This window comes from Thrips palmi, unplaced genomic scaffold (genome assembly GCF_012932325.1).
Source record: "Thrips palmi isolate BJ-2018 unplaced genomic scaffold, TpBJ-2018v1 HiC_scaffold_17, whole genome shotgun sequence".
Taxonomy (NCBI): Eukaryota; Metazoa; Arthropoda; class Insecta; order Thysanoptera; family Thripidae; genus Thrips; species Thrips palmi.
This window is the reverse complement of record NW_023144626.1, coordinates 918,337-935,868: the sequence shown is the minus strand read 5'-3', so window position 1 is coordinate 935,868 and position 17,532 is coordinate 918,337. Positions and strand designations below refer to the sequence as shown.

Genomic DNA, 17,532 nt, shown 5'->3' with positions numbered 1-17,532 from the left:
TTCTCATGATACGACACGGCCCAGAGAGAGAGAGAGAGAGAGAGAGAGAGAGAGGGAGAGAGGGAGAGTAGGGGGAGGAGAGCAGAGAGAGAGGAAGGGAGAGAAAGCATAGAGAGGGAGAGGGAGGGAGAGAAAGCATAGAGAGGGAGAGAGAGAGAGAGAGAGAGAGAGAGAGAGAGAGAGAAGTCGGTATCAGAGAGCGGGATCTCCGGCGACGAAGATTGATGGACCACGCCGGATGTGAATATAGATACCGGCTGATAATCTGGTCTCGCAATCTCTATCACGTCCTATTCCCTGTAATTCCGGGGGCGGCCGTCCCGTGAGACCCGGCCGAGGAAGAAAAGGGGGCGGGGAGTGGGGACTGCCGAGGGGGTAACAACTGGTAAATTTCGTGTCAGCCGGATTACGGATTACCCTGGATTAGCCTGGATGACCCCCGAATTACCTTCGGATTTCAACAGAAAAATCCTGGATTACCTTTGGATTACCCCGGACTACCTCAAAATTTTCCCGGATTACCCCGGATTAACTCAAAATTTCGGGTCATCCGGATTACGGATTACCAATTTGCTGACAGCCGGATTCCCGAAGTCGTTACCCCCTCGGGACTGCGCTTTGGGGGTGGATGAAGCCGTGTAAGATAACACTGGCACGGCACTGAACGAAGGCTGGCGGATTATGAGCAAGTTATCGCGCCACTGACCCTCTGGCGCGCTGGCACGGCCACGGCAAGGCACGGCACGGCGCCGCTAGTTGCCAGCGCCCTCTGGCGGTTGCCGCTCGAGTTGGCCGGCCCGGCCGGCACCGCGCGGCGCGGAGTTTGCTGCTACGAGAATTATCGTCCTCCGCGTCAACAAAGTGGCCCAAATTTGCATTGCGTGTCCTGCGATACGGGGTTAGACGCAGAGGGAAGGAGGGAGCGCTCGGCGCGGCGAATTTCGTCCTCCACTGGCTCCGAAAACTTAATTCGGCGCACTGTTTCTACTGTTGGTCCATCTCGGCCTCATAAATGGAAGACAAAGCCAGCGAAACAATTAGGATCTGTTTTGAAAACTAGTGCTGAACTTGAATCCTGACCCGACCCATTTTCCTCCGCCACTTGTTGGCCTTGGCCGCTAAAACGCCACCTGCATGCAGGCGTGCAGGCTGATCCTCGTCGCACAGTGGGCCAGAAGACCGGTGGAGGCGGACAAAACGCCAGACGCGTTTTGAGCTCCAGCGTCGCTGAACAGGACTCGAACCGAACGTGTGACCCCATCAATGGATTCCTCGTTCAGAGAGCCATCCATTGGTGGGGTCACACGTTCGGTTCGAGTCCCATTTAGCGGCTCTGGAGCTCAAAACGCGTCTGGAGTTTTGTCCGCCTCCACCGGTCTTCTGGCCCACTGTGCGTCGCCCTGTATCTCTCGCGCACCGGCACGGGGACGCGCCACGAGTGCGAGAGGGACAGCGACGGAAAGCACTGCTCTGGACGACACCGAACACCACTCACCGCGTCGCGTGGCGTTGTCTGTTGCAGCCGCACCAGAACTGCAGCGTGGCGGAGAGCAGCAACAACTCGTCGTTCCGCGGCAGCTCGTCGGGGAGCAGCGCGCTGCCCTCGTCCCTGCGCAACAAGAAGCGCCCCGTGGAGAACGGCGGCCCGCACGGCATGTGCAAGGCGGGCGAGCACCTGCAGTCCTGCGTGAGTACACCCCCGGCCTTGAGTCACTTGCAACACTCTCAGCACGTTATTGACTTTTTGCTCGTTTTGTCAGTACTTATGCAAGCAATTTGCGCAACCATAACACGTACTTTTCCTCTTTTTAAAGAGCTACTAAGAAAATAATAAATAATGTAATGATAATTTTGTTTTGTACATAATATTACAAAGGAAATAGTCATACTTACTTAGAAAATACTGAGTATTATTAATTTCTGTTTATACGAATACGTATTAATGACGAAAAAGCCATTAACGTGCTGAGAGTGTAAGTACGCCCTTAAAAACAACAACAGACGAAAAACAGTTCGTACACTTTGAAAATATCACGTCGAATCCACCACAATGTGGTTGGTTTCTTTGTGTCAAATCAATATGACGATAATAATGATGATGATGTTGATGATGATGATGATGATGATGATGACGACGACGACGCTAAACACAATAATGACGACGATCCTAATGATGATGACGGTAATGAAGATGATGATGATGCAGGTGTCTGGCGGCGGCGCGGCGCTCAAGACGTACATGGGCGAGGGGCACGCCGTGATGCACCGGCCGCACTTCCACATGCACTGCGGCCCGCCGGGCTGTAGCGTGCTGCCTCCACTGGCGCACCAGGTGGCGCACTCGCACTCGCTGCACCAGCTGCCGCCGCCCGAATTCGACGACATGCCCCAGCAGAGCTTCATCCTGCACGCGTCGGCGTTCGGCGGGTCGGCCACGCTGCCGCGGCCGCCGCCGCCGCCCAAGGCGTGCAAGCCGCCGCTGTCGCTGGAGGTGGGCGAGGAGCAGCCACTGCTGTCCGCCTCGGCGCACAACCTGCACGCGCTCGCCAACAAGAAGTCCACGCCCGACGTGGCGAGCGGCATCCGGGCCGGCTGCTCCGGCATGTCGTCGTCCGTGGTGGGCGTGGGGCCCGGCGCCCTGGGCACCATCCGCAGGAAGGGCCAACCTGGCCGGCCCTACTGCCCGTCCCAGATGGAGGAGCTGCGCGTGTGACCAAGCTCGTCCGGGTCTCGCAACTGCGTGAGGTTCGCGCCGGACGCCAAGGGCGGCGAGGACATCCCCTTGAAGACGTTCAAGCCCAGGGTCTGCTAGCGCGGGCTGCGCGGGCTGGCGCGGCCTCCACTGTGGAACCGAGTGCGGGGAAGTCCATGCGTGACGTGCGGAGAATGCACCTTCTGGTGCAGAGTGATTCTCCACACTTGGACGTGTGGAGTTTAGCTCACAAAGCCCCTTACTCTTGGCTTGGTGCAAAAGTGAAGAACTCCACACTTGAAGTGAAGTACTCACTTGAAGTGAACTCCACACTTGAAGTAAAGTACTCAATTGAAGTGAACTCCACACTTGAAGTGAACTACTCACTTGAAGTGAACTCCACACTTGAAGTGAACTACTCACTTGAAGTGAACTCCACACTTGAAGTGAACTACTCACTTGAAGTGAACTCCACACTTGAAGTAAAGTACTCAATTGAAGTGAACTCCACACTTGAAGTGAACTACTCACTTGAAGTGAACTCCACACTTGAAGTGAACTACTCACTTGAAGTGAGGAGGGAGACCGCAAACTCTGTACTTCCAAGTGCGTAGACTGAAAATTCCACACCTCCGCACTTCGAGTGTGGACTTGTCCCCCCACACTTGGTTTCACAGTGTTGCCTTCGCGCCTTCGCGATTCGAGGCCCGGACGGACACGGACATGGACACGGTGCGTGGCGACGCGGTGGCCACTCGTCGCCTCGGGACTGACATTAATTTTATCATCGACTCGCGAGGGTGCGGGCGGAGGTATGAACAGTTTATGAAATAAAAAGTGATATTTGATTTTAAGTTGGGTACACTGTTCGGTTGTCTGCGGATAGTGTGCCCTGCGGTATTTTAAATTCGTTTTTAATGGTGTATGCCGAGGGCCATTGAATTATTTTGTTAGAACTAAACGAACTGAGAAGGCTAGTGGTTATTTTAGAGACATGTCAGCAACATTTTAGATGTTATAGGTTCAAAACTGCCTCCAACAATACAAACATATCGGGTGTTTTGTGTGCTAACAAATCAGTTCTTTAAACTTTATTCCTCAGAGCAGAACCAAAATATGGACTAATTGTATTTTGTGTTTTATTTTTACTGAATTTTGAAACATTCCATCCATGTCTTGGACACCGTGAAGCTCATCACGGCAAAACAACGCTCATCCCAATCAGTTAGTCGAGCAGAATTAGAAAAGGGGAAGGGGGTATTAATAAATTGTTATTTATAATGGGGACCATATTTTTGTAATTCTTAAAACGACTCTAAATTCTTTATAGCTGTGTATAATACTGTAAATAACTGCCTAATATCTGAATCACGGTTAATTGACTAACTTGCCATGGTGTGAATCATTTGTATACATACGCTTCTTACGAACTGTTAAAGAAACCATGTGATAACGTTTAAAAAGTCCCTTGGTGTCTGAAAAATAAAACTTGCACCCGGAATTTACCACCATTGGGGTGTACGACGTAAGTTGTATGTATGTATTTGTTTGTATATACAACACAATAAAAATGCCCAGTTGGCTCTTGCCCATGTTTAATTATTTTTTTGCATTGGCTTTGGAAAAAAACATGACACGTCAAGATTTTTTACAGCACAGCTGGTGCTTCTACAAAGAAGCGAAACATTTGAAATTTTTTTGTAGGTCTTCGGATTTTAACGAGCTATTATTTCGGTGCCAATTCCCACGCCTGCCAAAAGTATGAAAACTTGATGTCGCCTTGCGGTTTCCCCTTGCGCCCTGTTGCCGCGAGGGGCTGGTGGGCTCGTGCATTCCCTATGCATTGGCCGCGGCGCGCGGTAAGCGAATGGCTTAACAGCGCAGAGCCGTGTCGGTGGGGGCAGTATAACAAACGCGACATAGTCATGCCTCACGGCCGCAAACGGAAAACAAGCCAAAAGACCTACTAAAGGCCAAGCAGCGGCCCCGTTAGAAAAGCAAAAACCGATAAATCTGGTTTTTCCGCAGGAAAACAACCAACACTACATTGAAAAATGGGGCTTTACATTCTGTATGGTTTTGAAACCACCTGCTGAAGTCTGATGCAGTGGAGTGGCGCATCTCCTTCAGCGTCTTTCAAGAGGCAAAGCCATTTCGTATCCACGGGGAAATGCCGTTTTTGTTTTTATTTTTGCGGTGGAGGCTTTTCTTAATCCACGTGTCGCCTGTCACATGTCGCCCTGGCTGCTCCGCCAGCCGGGCGCTTCCCAAAAGTCACGTTTTCGTCGCTCTGTCTCCGTCGCACTCTTGGGGCGTCCCGCAGGGGTGCGACAGCGACAGAGACGCTTCGGAATCGCTCGGCAGCTCATGAATAACGGACCGTCCCTCCCTCGCGGGAAACAAAACCCTTCCACGGCAGAACGCGTGGGAGCCTCGATGAGGAGCTGTCACACCAGCGGAGGCCCGACGCGTTGGCGTCAAGGTCATCTAGTACGCCAAGAAAAAAGGACAACTCAAAAAAAGGGAGTTTGAATTTGTCACCAGCCTTGCCTATGAACAGTTTCTTGGCAAGGGCTTGGACTTGGCGCCGACTGGAACCAATCAGAGTCGTCGACAGTGTCGCGGTCGCGGTCTCCGGCCGCTAGCGGGGGAGCGCTCGCCAAAGTAGCTTCCGTCTTTACGGAGGACGAGCCAGCCACAACTTTTTGTTTTGTTTTTATTTTTATTTTTTGTCAGGGTGGACAGATTACGGCGCGGGGCCGGAGCTTAATTTTGACTGACTTTAACGGCGCCGTCGGCAGGGGGGATCATTAACACTGCGTGACACACGAAAGCGAGGCCTGCCCCGTTTAATTTACAAGACAGAGTGTCGCACGGAAATTGGCGCGTTGGAGGCACTTCCCACGCCGCCGTGCCGTTACACCTCTCTCGCTCCTTACCCAGCCACCCCGGACCGCCGAGTGCCTCCTGTCTTCGTTTTTTTTTTTTTTCATCGATGCATTATTTCCCGGAACTCCAGGTGCCGCATGACGAGGCCACCCCGATGGAAAGTAATCGAAGCCCCGCTGGAGGAAGCCGGCCCGGCAGCCTCCTGGAAGGAACCAGTCACCTGTGACGAGCCTGCAACGAATGAAGAAGAAGAAGAAGAAGAAGAAGAAGAAGAAGAAGAAGAAGAAGAAGAAGAAGAAGAAGAAGAAGAAGAAGAAGAAGAAGAAGAAGAAAAACAACCGGAACCAATGAAATGGGTGCGGGATTGATTCGGCATGGACGTAACTTTGGCGAGGGCCAACTGCTGTATACACACTCTGGAGCCACTCTCGCGAAGACCAAAGCGACGCGAAGCTTTTAGGCAACTTTCACCGTTATGTTGACACACATTGGAGTGCTTTGTTCGGCGCGAGTTCGGTGAGCGATAATGCCGGGCAGAAGGTGTCTGACGTGTGTGTGTGTGTGTGTGTGTGTGTGTGTGTGTGTGTGTGTGTGTGTGTGTGTGTGTGTGTGTGTGTGATGGTGACGGAGGGAGGGTTGGAAGGGTAAGGTGAGGGAGAGAAAGTGAGGGAGAGCAAGTGAGGGAGAGAAAGTGAGGGAGAGAAATGAAGAGGGAGAGAAAGGGAGATAAGGAAAATGTATCCTCAGCGTCTGCGTCTAGACAGTAAACAAGGTGGTAAAGGTCGACCTACTGCCGCGACTGGATCCACTTCCTGCGCTGAACATATGCGAAGCGACGTGTCGGGGCGACGCCCTTAGTTCTGTTGATCTGCAAGCGATCATTGTTTCCGCTGTGGGCGATGGGCGGGAAGGGGCCTTTCTGTGCGCGGTGATCACATCAGGCACGCACGCGAGCCGTGCCGTGCCGTGCCGTGCCGTGCCGTGCCGTCCCGGGCCGCGACCACAAAGGGAGAAATGGCCCGTGTGTTTGGCTTCGGCTTCCGCGGCCATATCGAAGCGCCTTTTTATCTCTTTTCAGATTTATTTTTGTGAGCCGATCATAGTGTTTACGCGTGGGACTCGCGCCGTTTTTCCGCGTTGTCCGTGTCTGCGTGGATGCAGTGAGGCATACTGTCGTGACGTAGCACAGTGGGCCAGGAGACCGGTGGAGGCGGCTAAAATTCTATTCGCGTTTTGAGCTCCAGAGATGTTAAATGGGACTCAAACCCAACGTTTGGCCTAACCAATAGATTCCTCATTCGGAGAGCATATTGGTAGGGTCACACGTCAGGTTTGAGTCCCATTTAACAACTCTGGAGCTCAAAACACTTATAGAACTTTTGCCGCCTGCGCCGGTCTTCTGGCCCACTGAGCCTAGGTGCAGCCTTAAAGTTGATTCAGTGGACAGTCACTTCAGCAAAACACTGTCCAAATTTTGAAAGGGGCGTTTGCCACAAGACACTCCCATCCCAACCCAATCATCCACGTATGCCGCGCTGCCCTGGCGTAATCAAATTGCCGGGGTGGGGGTCGCAATCCGCATAGCAGCTTTGGCGCATCATTTTGATCCCCGTGAAATGGGACACGAAGGCCTAAACCCAAACTCTGTGAGTGCGCGTGTGTTTGTGTGTGAGTGCATGCCAGCTGAGAGAGAGAGAGAGAGAGAGAGAGAGAGAGAGAGAGAGAGAGAGAGAGAGAGAGAGAGAGAGAGGTGGGAGGGGTAGTTTGCACAGTGCGTTTCCTGTTTTGGGCGCAGCGCGCGGACGGAGGATGAAAGTCCAGTCACCCAACAAACTCATTTTTGAATGGTTTTTTTGCAGACAGCCGAGCGGGTGCTGCACGTGTCAGGTGAGGTTGCCACACAGGGCAGAAGAAAAGAGTGGGTGGTTCGAAAAAAAACTGTAAACAACAACAGTAAACTCGAGTGAACTGGGTTAACTTGGGACGATTGTGTGATAATTTGAAACACTTTTTAAACCACGTATTTGTCACCGAGGCCACCAAACAAAGCCTCTCCTTGCTGTTTTTATGTCGCTACTCATCATTCATATTCATACTTAGTGATGTCGTAACTAAGCATCAATATAAATGTTAATCATTCGAAACGACGCGCAGCCAGCCAGTCCACTTCGAAAGCGGACTGGTGTCACCCAACCGCAGGCAGGCGAAAGCCAGCGGAGCGGAGGCGGGCAGGGCGATCGGTTGCCTTTATATTGGTCTCGATTGGGTGCCACAATTCGTCCGCCCCATCGGCACAGAAGAAACAAAGCGGTACGAAAAAATACCCGAGAGCGTCGCACTCGGATTCAAGCGGCGCAGAAACGGGCCCTCCCACAGTGGGCCAGAAGACCGGCAGGGGCGGCCAAAACTCCGGACGTGTTTTGAGCTCCAGAGTCGCTAAACAGGACTCGAACCGAACGTGTGACCCCACCAATAGATTGCTCTCCGAACGAGGAATCCATTGGTGGGGTCACACGTTCGGTTCGAACCTCATTTAGCGACTCTGGAGCTCAAAACGCGTCTAGAGTTTTGGCCGCCTCCACCGGTCTTCTGGCCCACTGTGCCTCCCCTCCCCCGGCCGTCTATCTTGCACTCAGTCGGACGCGCGTCGCTCCGGGCCAGTTTCGAGCCACTCCACTGCCCGCGGAGTCGTCGTCCAAGACGCCCCCCCCTTCCCCCTTCCTTCCCTTCTTCGTCGCGGCGCTTTGGCTCCACCTCGCTTCCCACCGTAAATCTAGCCTCAGTCAAAGAAGTGCGCGATGGTCGCAGAGGCGCGATGTACGCGCGTGTGCGCTTTTTATTGTGTGTGTGTATGTGTATTGTTTTGTTGTTGTTGCTTTTTTTTTGGGGGGGGGCATGAGTACACTTGCATGCACTGGGGCTGGGCGCTCCAGTCTGCATTCTGACCAGATCGTAGTTGGACAGCAAATCCAATAGTGAGACAGTCTCCCACTATTTAATTATACGACACTGGTGAAACAAAGGCATTAAAATTATGCCCTTTAAGGGCGTTAACGATTTACGCCCTTAAAGGGCATAAATCGTGCATGCCTTTGGGAAGGGCATTAACATTGTGCTTGAAATTCCTATACTATTTACGCCCTTCCCAAGGGCATAAAACATTTATGCCCTTGCTAGGGGGTAAAAGAGTATTTATGCCCTGAAGGGCGTAATTTTTATGCCTTTGTTTTACCAGTGGAACCACTATGTCTTACGCTTACAAGCTTAGACTTGTAAGTGTGAGGGAAAGTGTTTCGCACTAAATAGTGACTGTCCCACACTCGCGCTTGGATTTGCGTTGTGGAATGATTGGAGCACACTACTATTTTATAAAGCGCAGTGCGCTTCATTGAAGCACGCCTGAAGACTTTACGCTGGAAGCATAGAAAATATTCCAAAATGCATTTAGACAGGCGTTGTGGGTGGAATGAAGTACTTCGCTTGAAGCCAAGCGCAGCAGCCACCACGCTTGAAGTAAGGTCTGAAAGTGCACTTGTCCTACCAGTGTATGCTCCCCTGAAATCATGGTGGAGGAACGGCGAAAAATCTGTGGGTGGCTCCTTTGCCCGTGCACAGTGGGCCAGAAGACCGGTGGAGGTGGCCAAAATCCCGGACGCGTTTCGAGCTCCAGAGTCGCTAAATGGGACTCGAACCGAACGTGTGACCCCACCAATGGATTCCTCGTTCGGAGAGCAATCCATTGGTGGGGTCACACGTCCGGTTCGAGGCCCATTTAGCGACTCAAGAGCTCAAAACGCGTCTGGAGTTTTGGCCGCCTCCACCGGTCTTCTGGCCCACTGTGCCGTGGCCCGGGGCTTGCCCTGGGGGGCAGGTTGGGGCTTTAGGCATCGCCCGCTACAAGGCCTCTGGGGTCGAGGAGACTGGCCATGACGCTCTCGGGCTCTCGGCTCTTGAAGGCGACTCGATGAGGGGAAAAAGAGCTCTCCGGTCGAGAGGCCAGGCGGCCGGGCCCGGGGCCGCGGGGCGAGGGGGGTTCGATTATTCATGGCCACGGCTCTGTGGTTCCGAGAGGAGGCTTTGCACGGAAATGCATAACCTCGTGCAACGCCTCGCCCGCGACGACAAGCTGGTGGGGATTCAGACGAGGGGAAGATTATTGTCCTTCTAGACAGAAAGGCACAAGGACACACGTACACGGTGTGTTTACCCTGCCTTTGCCTACTCTTCTGGCAGCACTAGTGCCTGTCGCAGTGGTTAGTTCGAGGTAGAAATGTTTCGTTCGGTGACATTGTTATTCACGGCGTGCCGCCACCTCTCTGCGGTGGCAGAGACTCTTGTAAGCTCCAGAGTGGCGGCAGGCGGCTTTTGATTCGCATACAGTGGCGCGTTTTCGTCGCGGAGCCGCGGGAACTGGCAGGAACTGCCGTGACGTGCTCCAACAAAGGCGCAGCACGCGTGCCACTGTAAGTTTATCAACATTCACACGCCTTCGGTCCCTTTGGCCCTGTTAGCTGCTAGTTCTGCTGCGGAGCAGCGCAGCCAGGTGTCAGGATGAAATATGTAATTCCCTGCTCCTCGCATGCGTGCGTCGGGGCGTGGAGTTCATTTGTTAGCGGAGAGGGAGAGAGAGAGAGAGAGAGAGAGAGAGAGAGAGAGAGAGAGAGAGAGAGAGAGAGAGGCAGAGAGACTGCAGCCTTCTCTGTTATCCATCTCTTCACGGAGTATTGTTGCGTTAAGTAAGTAGTAACGCAAGTGGCGCGAAGAAAAAGAGTCGGTGGTAACGATGATGACCACACACTTGAAGCTTATGGACTTCTTGTACCAAGTATTGGTGTACTTGTGCAGGCAGGTGTTGCTTCTGTACCAATTCGTTCAAAAATTTGGTTCAATTTCATAAATACTTATGCACAATGGAAATATGGCCCCTAAATTACGTAATAAATTGTACATACTGCAGCTTTTTGCATTGCACTATAAGGCAATGGGCGATGAAAGTTTATCGACATTTAGTGTACGCCACGTTTCCTCATGCAATTTATTTCTTGCGTGTTCGGCCTTGATGTATCGGACTGCCCTGACGCCAGTGCATGAGCAGATCAATGGCCAGTGAGGCGAACGAGATCCCATTCATCAAATATTAGGGAAGTGCCTTCGAAGGTGAGCCGCGTGCCTCCAGGGAAGTTCTTCCGCATTAGGGAGGGTGCAAGATCCATCTGCGGGCTGGATTCCGAGAGTCGTTTTCGTCGCTCTGTCTCTCTTGCACTCATGGGCGAGCTCATGGGTCGTCCCGTGCAGGAGAGAGAGAGAGAGAGAGAGAGAGAGAGACAGACAGACAGACAGACAGAGAGAGACAGACAGAGACAGACAAACAGACGGACAGAGAGACAGGGAGAGAAAGAGTGCGACGAAAACGACTCTCGGAATCAGTGTCGCGCCCGTGCAAGCAGCGCGCTGCCGGCACGAGCAGGTTCAGTCAGGTGGGACAAATCCCCAGCCTGCCGGGCTAACTTAGCTAGGAGGTTCGTTCCAGAAGGCCTCTCTCTTTTTCGAACTGCCATGACCAGTGCGCTCCAGTGTTCCTGTTCCACTTGAAGTGAGACTCTATTTAGTTCGGATGTTTGTTTGGTCCTAGGACATTCCCCGAGAAAACGGTTGGGTTATACCTAGCGTTTTTCGAAGTAGTGTCTTTCATTTCATCTCACTCGCTGCTTGGGTCGGGTGTGGGTAAGCGCAGTTCATCCCCGCCCACACACTTAAGCCCCTATGGATACTGGATTTTTACTTCACGGATAATTTTGTGCAGCTGTGAAATTCTGTTTCTTATTCTGAAAATTTTGTCTGTACTTAATACAAAGATTTTGCGTGTGTTCAAAAGGAATCATCTCCATGATAGGGACAGCAAAACATTGGTATTCCGGACCAATACCTCTGTATTCCGAACAAAATTCGCCCCATATTAAAGCTGCACACAACTACTATCCGTGACGCACAATGACCCTGCTGACTTTAGTGTGGACCGAGGGCAGTGAAGGGCAGCAGGGGGTGGCAGAGAAATATTTCGACAAGAGAGAGACAGCGTACGAGGAGAGCGACCAAGATTAAATGCAAACAGCAACCAGCACTGCATGGAGTGAGTGGCCAGCCGTACGGCATGGTGGGCCAGCAGGCCTCCGGGATTACCCCATGCTGCACTACTGCACACCCCGAAGCACGTCAGCGAGGAAAACAACCATCAGTGTGCGCCAGCCACCCGCCCGCCCATCCCCACTAGCCATCCGCCTAGCTCACAGTCAGCCGGGGCTGCACACTACTAAAGTGGCACTAACAACGTCCTCACTGGAAAAAATGTTCCTGGTTTTCCCATCAAACATACGAAATGTGTGTCGTGTGCGCGCGCGCCTCTGTGTGTGTGTATGTGTGTGTAGATGAGTAGGTGTGTTTGAGAGTGTGTGCGAGCGTGTCTTCGTTGGGTCCGGTGGCATTGCATCCATGTGTGATGGATGTGTCAGAGCGATGGGAGCAAGTCCCGCCCATTGCCAAAACGCGTCCCCATCCCTCTCTCTCTCTCTCTCTCTCTCTCTCTCTCTCTCTCTCTCTCTCTCTCTCACGCACACACTCACCTTTAGGACCGCTTCCTCGCTGGCAGTGCCCCCAACCGCCATGCGAGAGTCCCTTGACAAATGGCGGCTATCGGCCGCGGCGCTCTCACAATCACACGGCCCACTTCTATCACTCGGCCAGCCCGCCGCGCCGCTGTGCTGTGCTTTGGCCTTTCGCTGCCGGGGGGGGCTTAATTGGGAGGCCCGCCGAAAAAGGCTCAAAGGGGATGAGATTAGCGGTGCAGCGGGGCCCCCTGTCTGTCTGCCTGTCCGCCTGTCTGTATTTCTAGGTGTCTGCGTGTCTGTGTGTCTGCGTGTCTGTGTGTCTGTGTGTCTGTGCGTCTTTGTCCGTGTGTCAGTCTGTCTGTGCATCTGTGTGTCTGCGTGTCTTCGTGTCTGGATGTCTGTGTGTCTTTGCGTTTGTGTGTCTGTCTGTGCGTCTGTCTCTCTCTGTGTCTGTCTGTCAATCTGTTTGTACCAGTCTTGCCTTTGACGAGCCTTGATTATTTTGTGAGCTCATTTTTCCGGCCAGGTCACTTGCGATTGCAAGCACACTCCTTTCAGCAGTGCCCCGAAGTCATTTGGTTCTACTACACCAAAACTCCAACGGTAAACACTTGACCGAGACGCGAGCTAACAGTGCCTCGCAGCAAGCAGAGCAAACGACCGACCCCGAAAAGCCGTTTCGTCGCTCCGTCTCCGTCGCACTCACGGGCGGGGCGTCCCGTGCGGGGAGTGCGAGAGAGACGGAGCGACGGCGCGACTCTTCGGAATCGCTCTGCGGGCCGCCAGATGGGATCGTGCATGAGAAATTAGGCTGTTTGGCGATAAGGCCAGCTAGCCACCCTCCGGGCGGGGCGGCGGCGCACAGTGGGCCAGAAGACCGGTGGAGGTGGTGGAGGCGTTTTGAGCTCCAGAGTCGCTAAACAGGCCTCGAAGTGAACGTGTGACCCTACCAATGGATTCCTCGTTCGGAGAGCCATCCATTAGTGGGGTCACACGTTCGGGTCAAGTCCCATTTAGCGACTCTGGAGCTCAAAACGCGTCTAGAGTTTTGGCCGCCTCCACCGGTCTTCTGGCCCACTGTGCGGCGGGGCCGGCCCGGCATAGCTCGGCAGGAGGCATGACCGTGTTAGCTCACAGCTGGGCGTACGCTCACCGCACGCCCTTGTTCGCACCTGCACGGCCACACGCACACACATACACACGCGCGCGACACACACATACACACACACACACACCACACACGCACGCACATTCAGATTAAACGTGTCTTACGTGCCAGTGGGACGCATATCGCCGTCAATTAAATCCAGCAGACACGATAGCCCGCTCACTGAGACGACATCAAGAACACGTGTGTGTGAGAGAGAGAGAGAGAGAGAGAGAGCAGTGTGAGGGCGTGGATGTGTGAGTAACGGGGCGCGGTGCCGGGCGACGTCTCCCTTCATCGGCGCAGTGCCGATAACTCACAGGGCCGGCAGCAAGAAGCCAACCGGTCGGCCAGAATACGACCGCCTCGCACGCGGACTGGTATGGTGGCCGCGGGCGCCCTCCCGGCACGGCGTGGCCTGCTGAGCTGAACGCGCTCTGGCGGCCAGGGCGGCAACCAGGCGTGGCACACTGCCACGCAACACACCGCGCGCGGCGATGCGGGGGTTGAAAGGGCGCCGATTGACTCTTCAGGCGGAAAGAAGACCCCCACCAACAAGGTGACCAGGAGGAAGTTGCGCGTCCCCATCTTGCTTGCCCTCACTCCCCCCCCCCCTCTCTCTCCCACTCTCTCTCTCTCCTTCTCTCTCTCTCTTTCTTTCTCTCTGTCTCTCTGTCTCTCTGTCTCTCTGCCCTCGTAAAAACGTTAAATTAAATTTTATAAAATTTTTGTTAAAGTTTTGTTAAGAGTAATCAACTTTTAATTAAATCGTCTACTTTAATTAAACTTCTTTTGTTAAATTGCTGTGTTTAACAAAAATTTATTAGTTGGATTTATTAAAAAAATGATCTAACAAAATTTAATTTGAACCTCACATTAATGTTTGTTAAAAATATTTCTTTATTAAACTCGTTTGTAATTAACTTTAACAACATTGGACGGTCTTGTTAAGTTTAGTTCGGTGTTTAATTTGAGTTTGTTACGGATGTTCCTAAATTAAAGACTTCTTTGATTAAAGTGAACACTTGCCCTGGATTAAGTTAACGGATTATGTTACGATCTAATTTAATCATGTCAATAAGTTTAGAGGCTTGTCTTCGTGAACAGCGTGAATTGAACGGGACAAAAGCGAGGAAAGGGACTAGCTTCCATTAGTTGAGCATCAACATCAAGCACGCGCTTTTCAAGGCAATTAACACGATTATGTTAAGTCAGTCCTATGAATGCAAGATTTAATTAAATTTAATAAAAACTTGTATGCCGCTAGATGGCGCTGCCGTCTACTTCAATCCCTTAGCTCGCGGAGATCACTAGCATAGCCGCTAGCATAAGGTGCGCAGGCGGATCCTTCTGAACCAGTCGCGCTCAGGGGAGTCCGATCTCCTAATTTTTGACTTGGTTCCCCTAGGCAGGTGTCTAGGGGGATCTGACCCGGCCTGAGGGTCTCTCTCTGTCGAACATCCATCCGAAATTATCGAACCAGTTCAAACGTTGCCCGATTTTAATCAAAACTTCTTTAATTAAATTACTTTAACTTTAACAAGGGATTTTATTAAAAGATTTTAATTAAAACCGAAAAATTGAATTAAAACTTGTTAATTTTAACAATATTTAACTAGTTTTTGTTAACGGAAAGAGCCTATGACGTGCTACCTGGATGCATTATTGGTAGCTGCTTCACCAATCTGGCCTTATTAACGGGCCCTTAACAAAAGTTAATAAGAAACTTCATTAAAGTTAATTAAATTTTATAAAACTGGTATTTGTTAAATATTATAATGAAAACTTAATAAAGTTTTAATATAACATTTATTAAATTTAATTAAGGCCATTTTACGAGGGTGTCTCTCTGTCTCTCTCTCTCCTCTCTCCCTCTCTCTCTGGACATCACCTTCTCCGCATCCACCGTTGTTGCTGATCTCTGAAGGCGAGGCCTCCGGGACGGCCAGGCCCCCGGCCAGGCCGGAGCCTCCCGAGATGAATGACTTGGCTTTGAGGCGCTCGTCAATCACTACTCGGGCCGCACCTCCGCGTGGCCGCGGCGGGCGGCACAGCAGCGACACTTCGATACAGCCGTACGCCTGCAGACTGATTCCGAGAGTCGTTTTCGTCGCTCTGTCTCCCTATCGGTCTCACGGAGCGCCCCCCTACAGGTGCGAGAGAGACAGCGCGACGAGAGCGACTCTCGGAATCAATCTGCTGTGACATGATGACCTGACCTTGCCCCGCCCTGCCCACCGCCCCAAGGGACCAAGGAGACGCCCGCGCGATTCAAACGAGCACTCCGTGCGGATCGAAGGTCAAAACAGAAATTTAGTGGGTGATTTTGCAGTGTCTTCCGCGTTGCAGCCTCAGCTTGATTTGCTGAGGCGCGCAAGGCCGACGCAGCGCGCGGTTCACACTGGCAGCCGCAGTGTTTCCCCACGCCCGGCTGACGGCGCCTGCGGGCAACGGGGCGGCCGACCCGCCGGACAGGCCTGCCGGCCGGGATGCCTAGGCCCGTTCTTGCGGGCGCTTCGCCGCGCCCCGAGGACACGCAGGACCGCGCAGGACCCTGCTAGCACAGTGGGCCAGAAGACCGGCGGAGGTGGCCAAAACTTTAGGCGCGTTTTGAGCGCCAGAGTCGCTAAACAGGACTCGAATCGAACGTGTGACCCCACCAATGGATTCCTCGTTCTGAGAGCAATCCATTGGTGGGGTCACACGTTCCGGTCGAGTCCTGTTTAGCGACTCTGGAGCTCAAAACGCGTCCGAGATTTTTTTACCGCCTCCACCGGCCTTCTGGCCCACTCTGCGTGTCGAATGGTTGGGGCAGGAAAACTGATGGCCCAGCTAGGATATTGTTTATACTCGGCCAGTACCTAATTCCTATCAGTCGGGTAGCGCTCATCCCAGAAGAACACCCCTCCTTCCCAGCGGCCCGGCCGTCGCTTCATCGTTTCCGAGAAGAAATTTCTCGGTTCGCGAGGCGAGCCGATGATGTCCCAAATGGAAATGAAAGCCGGGAAAATCGAACCGCGGCCACCGATGGCGGGGGCGGCGGCCCGAACCGGGCAGCGCCAGTTGGATTTGGTTTCCACGCGGCATCAGCATGCCCGCCGTGCCCGCCGTCGGCCATGGCGTCACACAGTGGGGCAGGAGACCGGTGGAGGCGGACAAAAACTCTAGACACGTTTTGAGCTCCAGAGTCGCTAAACAGGTCTCGAAACGAACGTGTGACCCCACCAATGGATTCCTCGTCCGGAGAGCAATCCATTGGTGGGGTCACACGTTCGGTTCGAGTCCTGTTCAGCGATTCTGGAGCTCCAAACGCGTCCGGGGTTATCGCCTCCTCCACCGGCTTCTGGCCCACTGCGCGTCACTGTGGCTCGGCCGGCGCAGCGCGTTGTCCTCGAAAATGGCTTCGCCGCGGCTATTTCCATATCAATATACTGGCATTAGCCGCCTGCACTGCTAGACGCGCTGACCCGGCCAGCGCATTCGGGCCTTTCAGCGGCAGGCCTGGTCACTGACGCGCAGGGCATCCACAGCCACGTCCGCGATCGGCTAAGCGCGAAAGCCGCTGAGCCAATCATTGCGCGAGCTTTCGGCGGGAAAATGCAGAGCGGCGACACGTCCCATGAAAAGTGCATTTTATTGCCACCAAAAAATGATAAAGTCTTTGATTTTTTTTCTGTTTTGGAAAACCAAAAGTATTTTGACCTTATTGGCCTTAGATGCGTTCGACTTATGTACTCTAGCAGAGGTCTCATAACCTGAGCCCACCACGTTGTGCGATAAACGAACGCAACGCTGGTTTCGTGCCAAGGAGAGCCAATGGGCCGCACAGTGGGCCAGTAGACCGGTGGAGGCGGTCAAAATTCCGGACGCGTTTTGAGCTCAGAGCGAGAGGGAAACGACTTCGGTTATCCGATGTACAGCAAATTGGTTATCCGCTATCCGGATAACCAGAAATTTCGAAGTAATCCGGGGAAATTCTGAGGTAATCCGGGGTAATCCGGGAAATTTCTGAGGTAATCCGGGGTTATCCAATGGTAATCCTGGAAATTTTTCGATGTAATCTGGAGGTAATCCGCGGGTTATCCGGGGTTATCCCTATCCGATGTACACAAAATTTCTCAGTCGTTTCCCCCTCGGGTCAGAGTCGCTGCACGGGACTCGAACCGAACGTGTGACCCCACCAATGGATTGCTCTCCGA

The 17,532-nt window shown here is 52.8% G+C and overlaps 1 protein-coding gene across 1 annotated transcript in view; it reads left to right on the top strand.

Moving 5' to 3' along the window:
* LOC117643929 (neuroligin-4, X-linked-like) overlaps positions 1–2,713 on the top strand; it is a gene marked incomplete at its 5' end in the record, with an annotated part of 116,175 nt that extends 113,462 nt beyond the window's left edge. Inside the window, 2 exons of the mRNA XM_034383116.1 lie at positions 1,523–1,687; positions 2,207–2,713. Of these exons, the coding sequence (XP_034239007.1) occupies positions 1,523–1,687; positions 2,207–2,713 (672 nt within the window). The remainder of the gene's footprint in view (positions 1–1,522; positions 1,688–2,206) is intronic.
* Between the last annotated feature and the right edge of the window lie 14,819 nt (positions 2,714–17,532).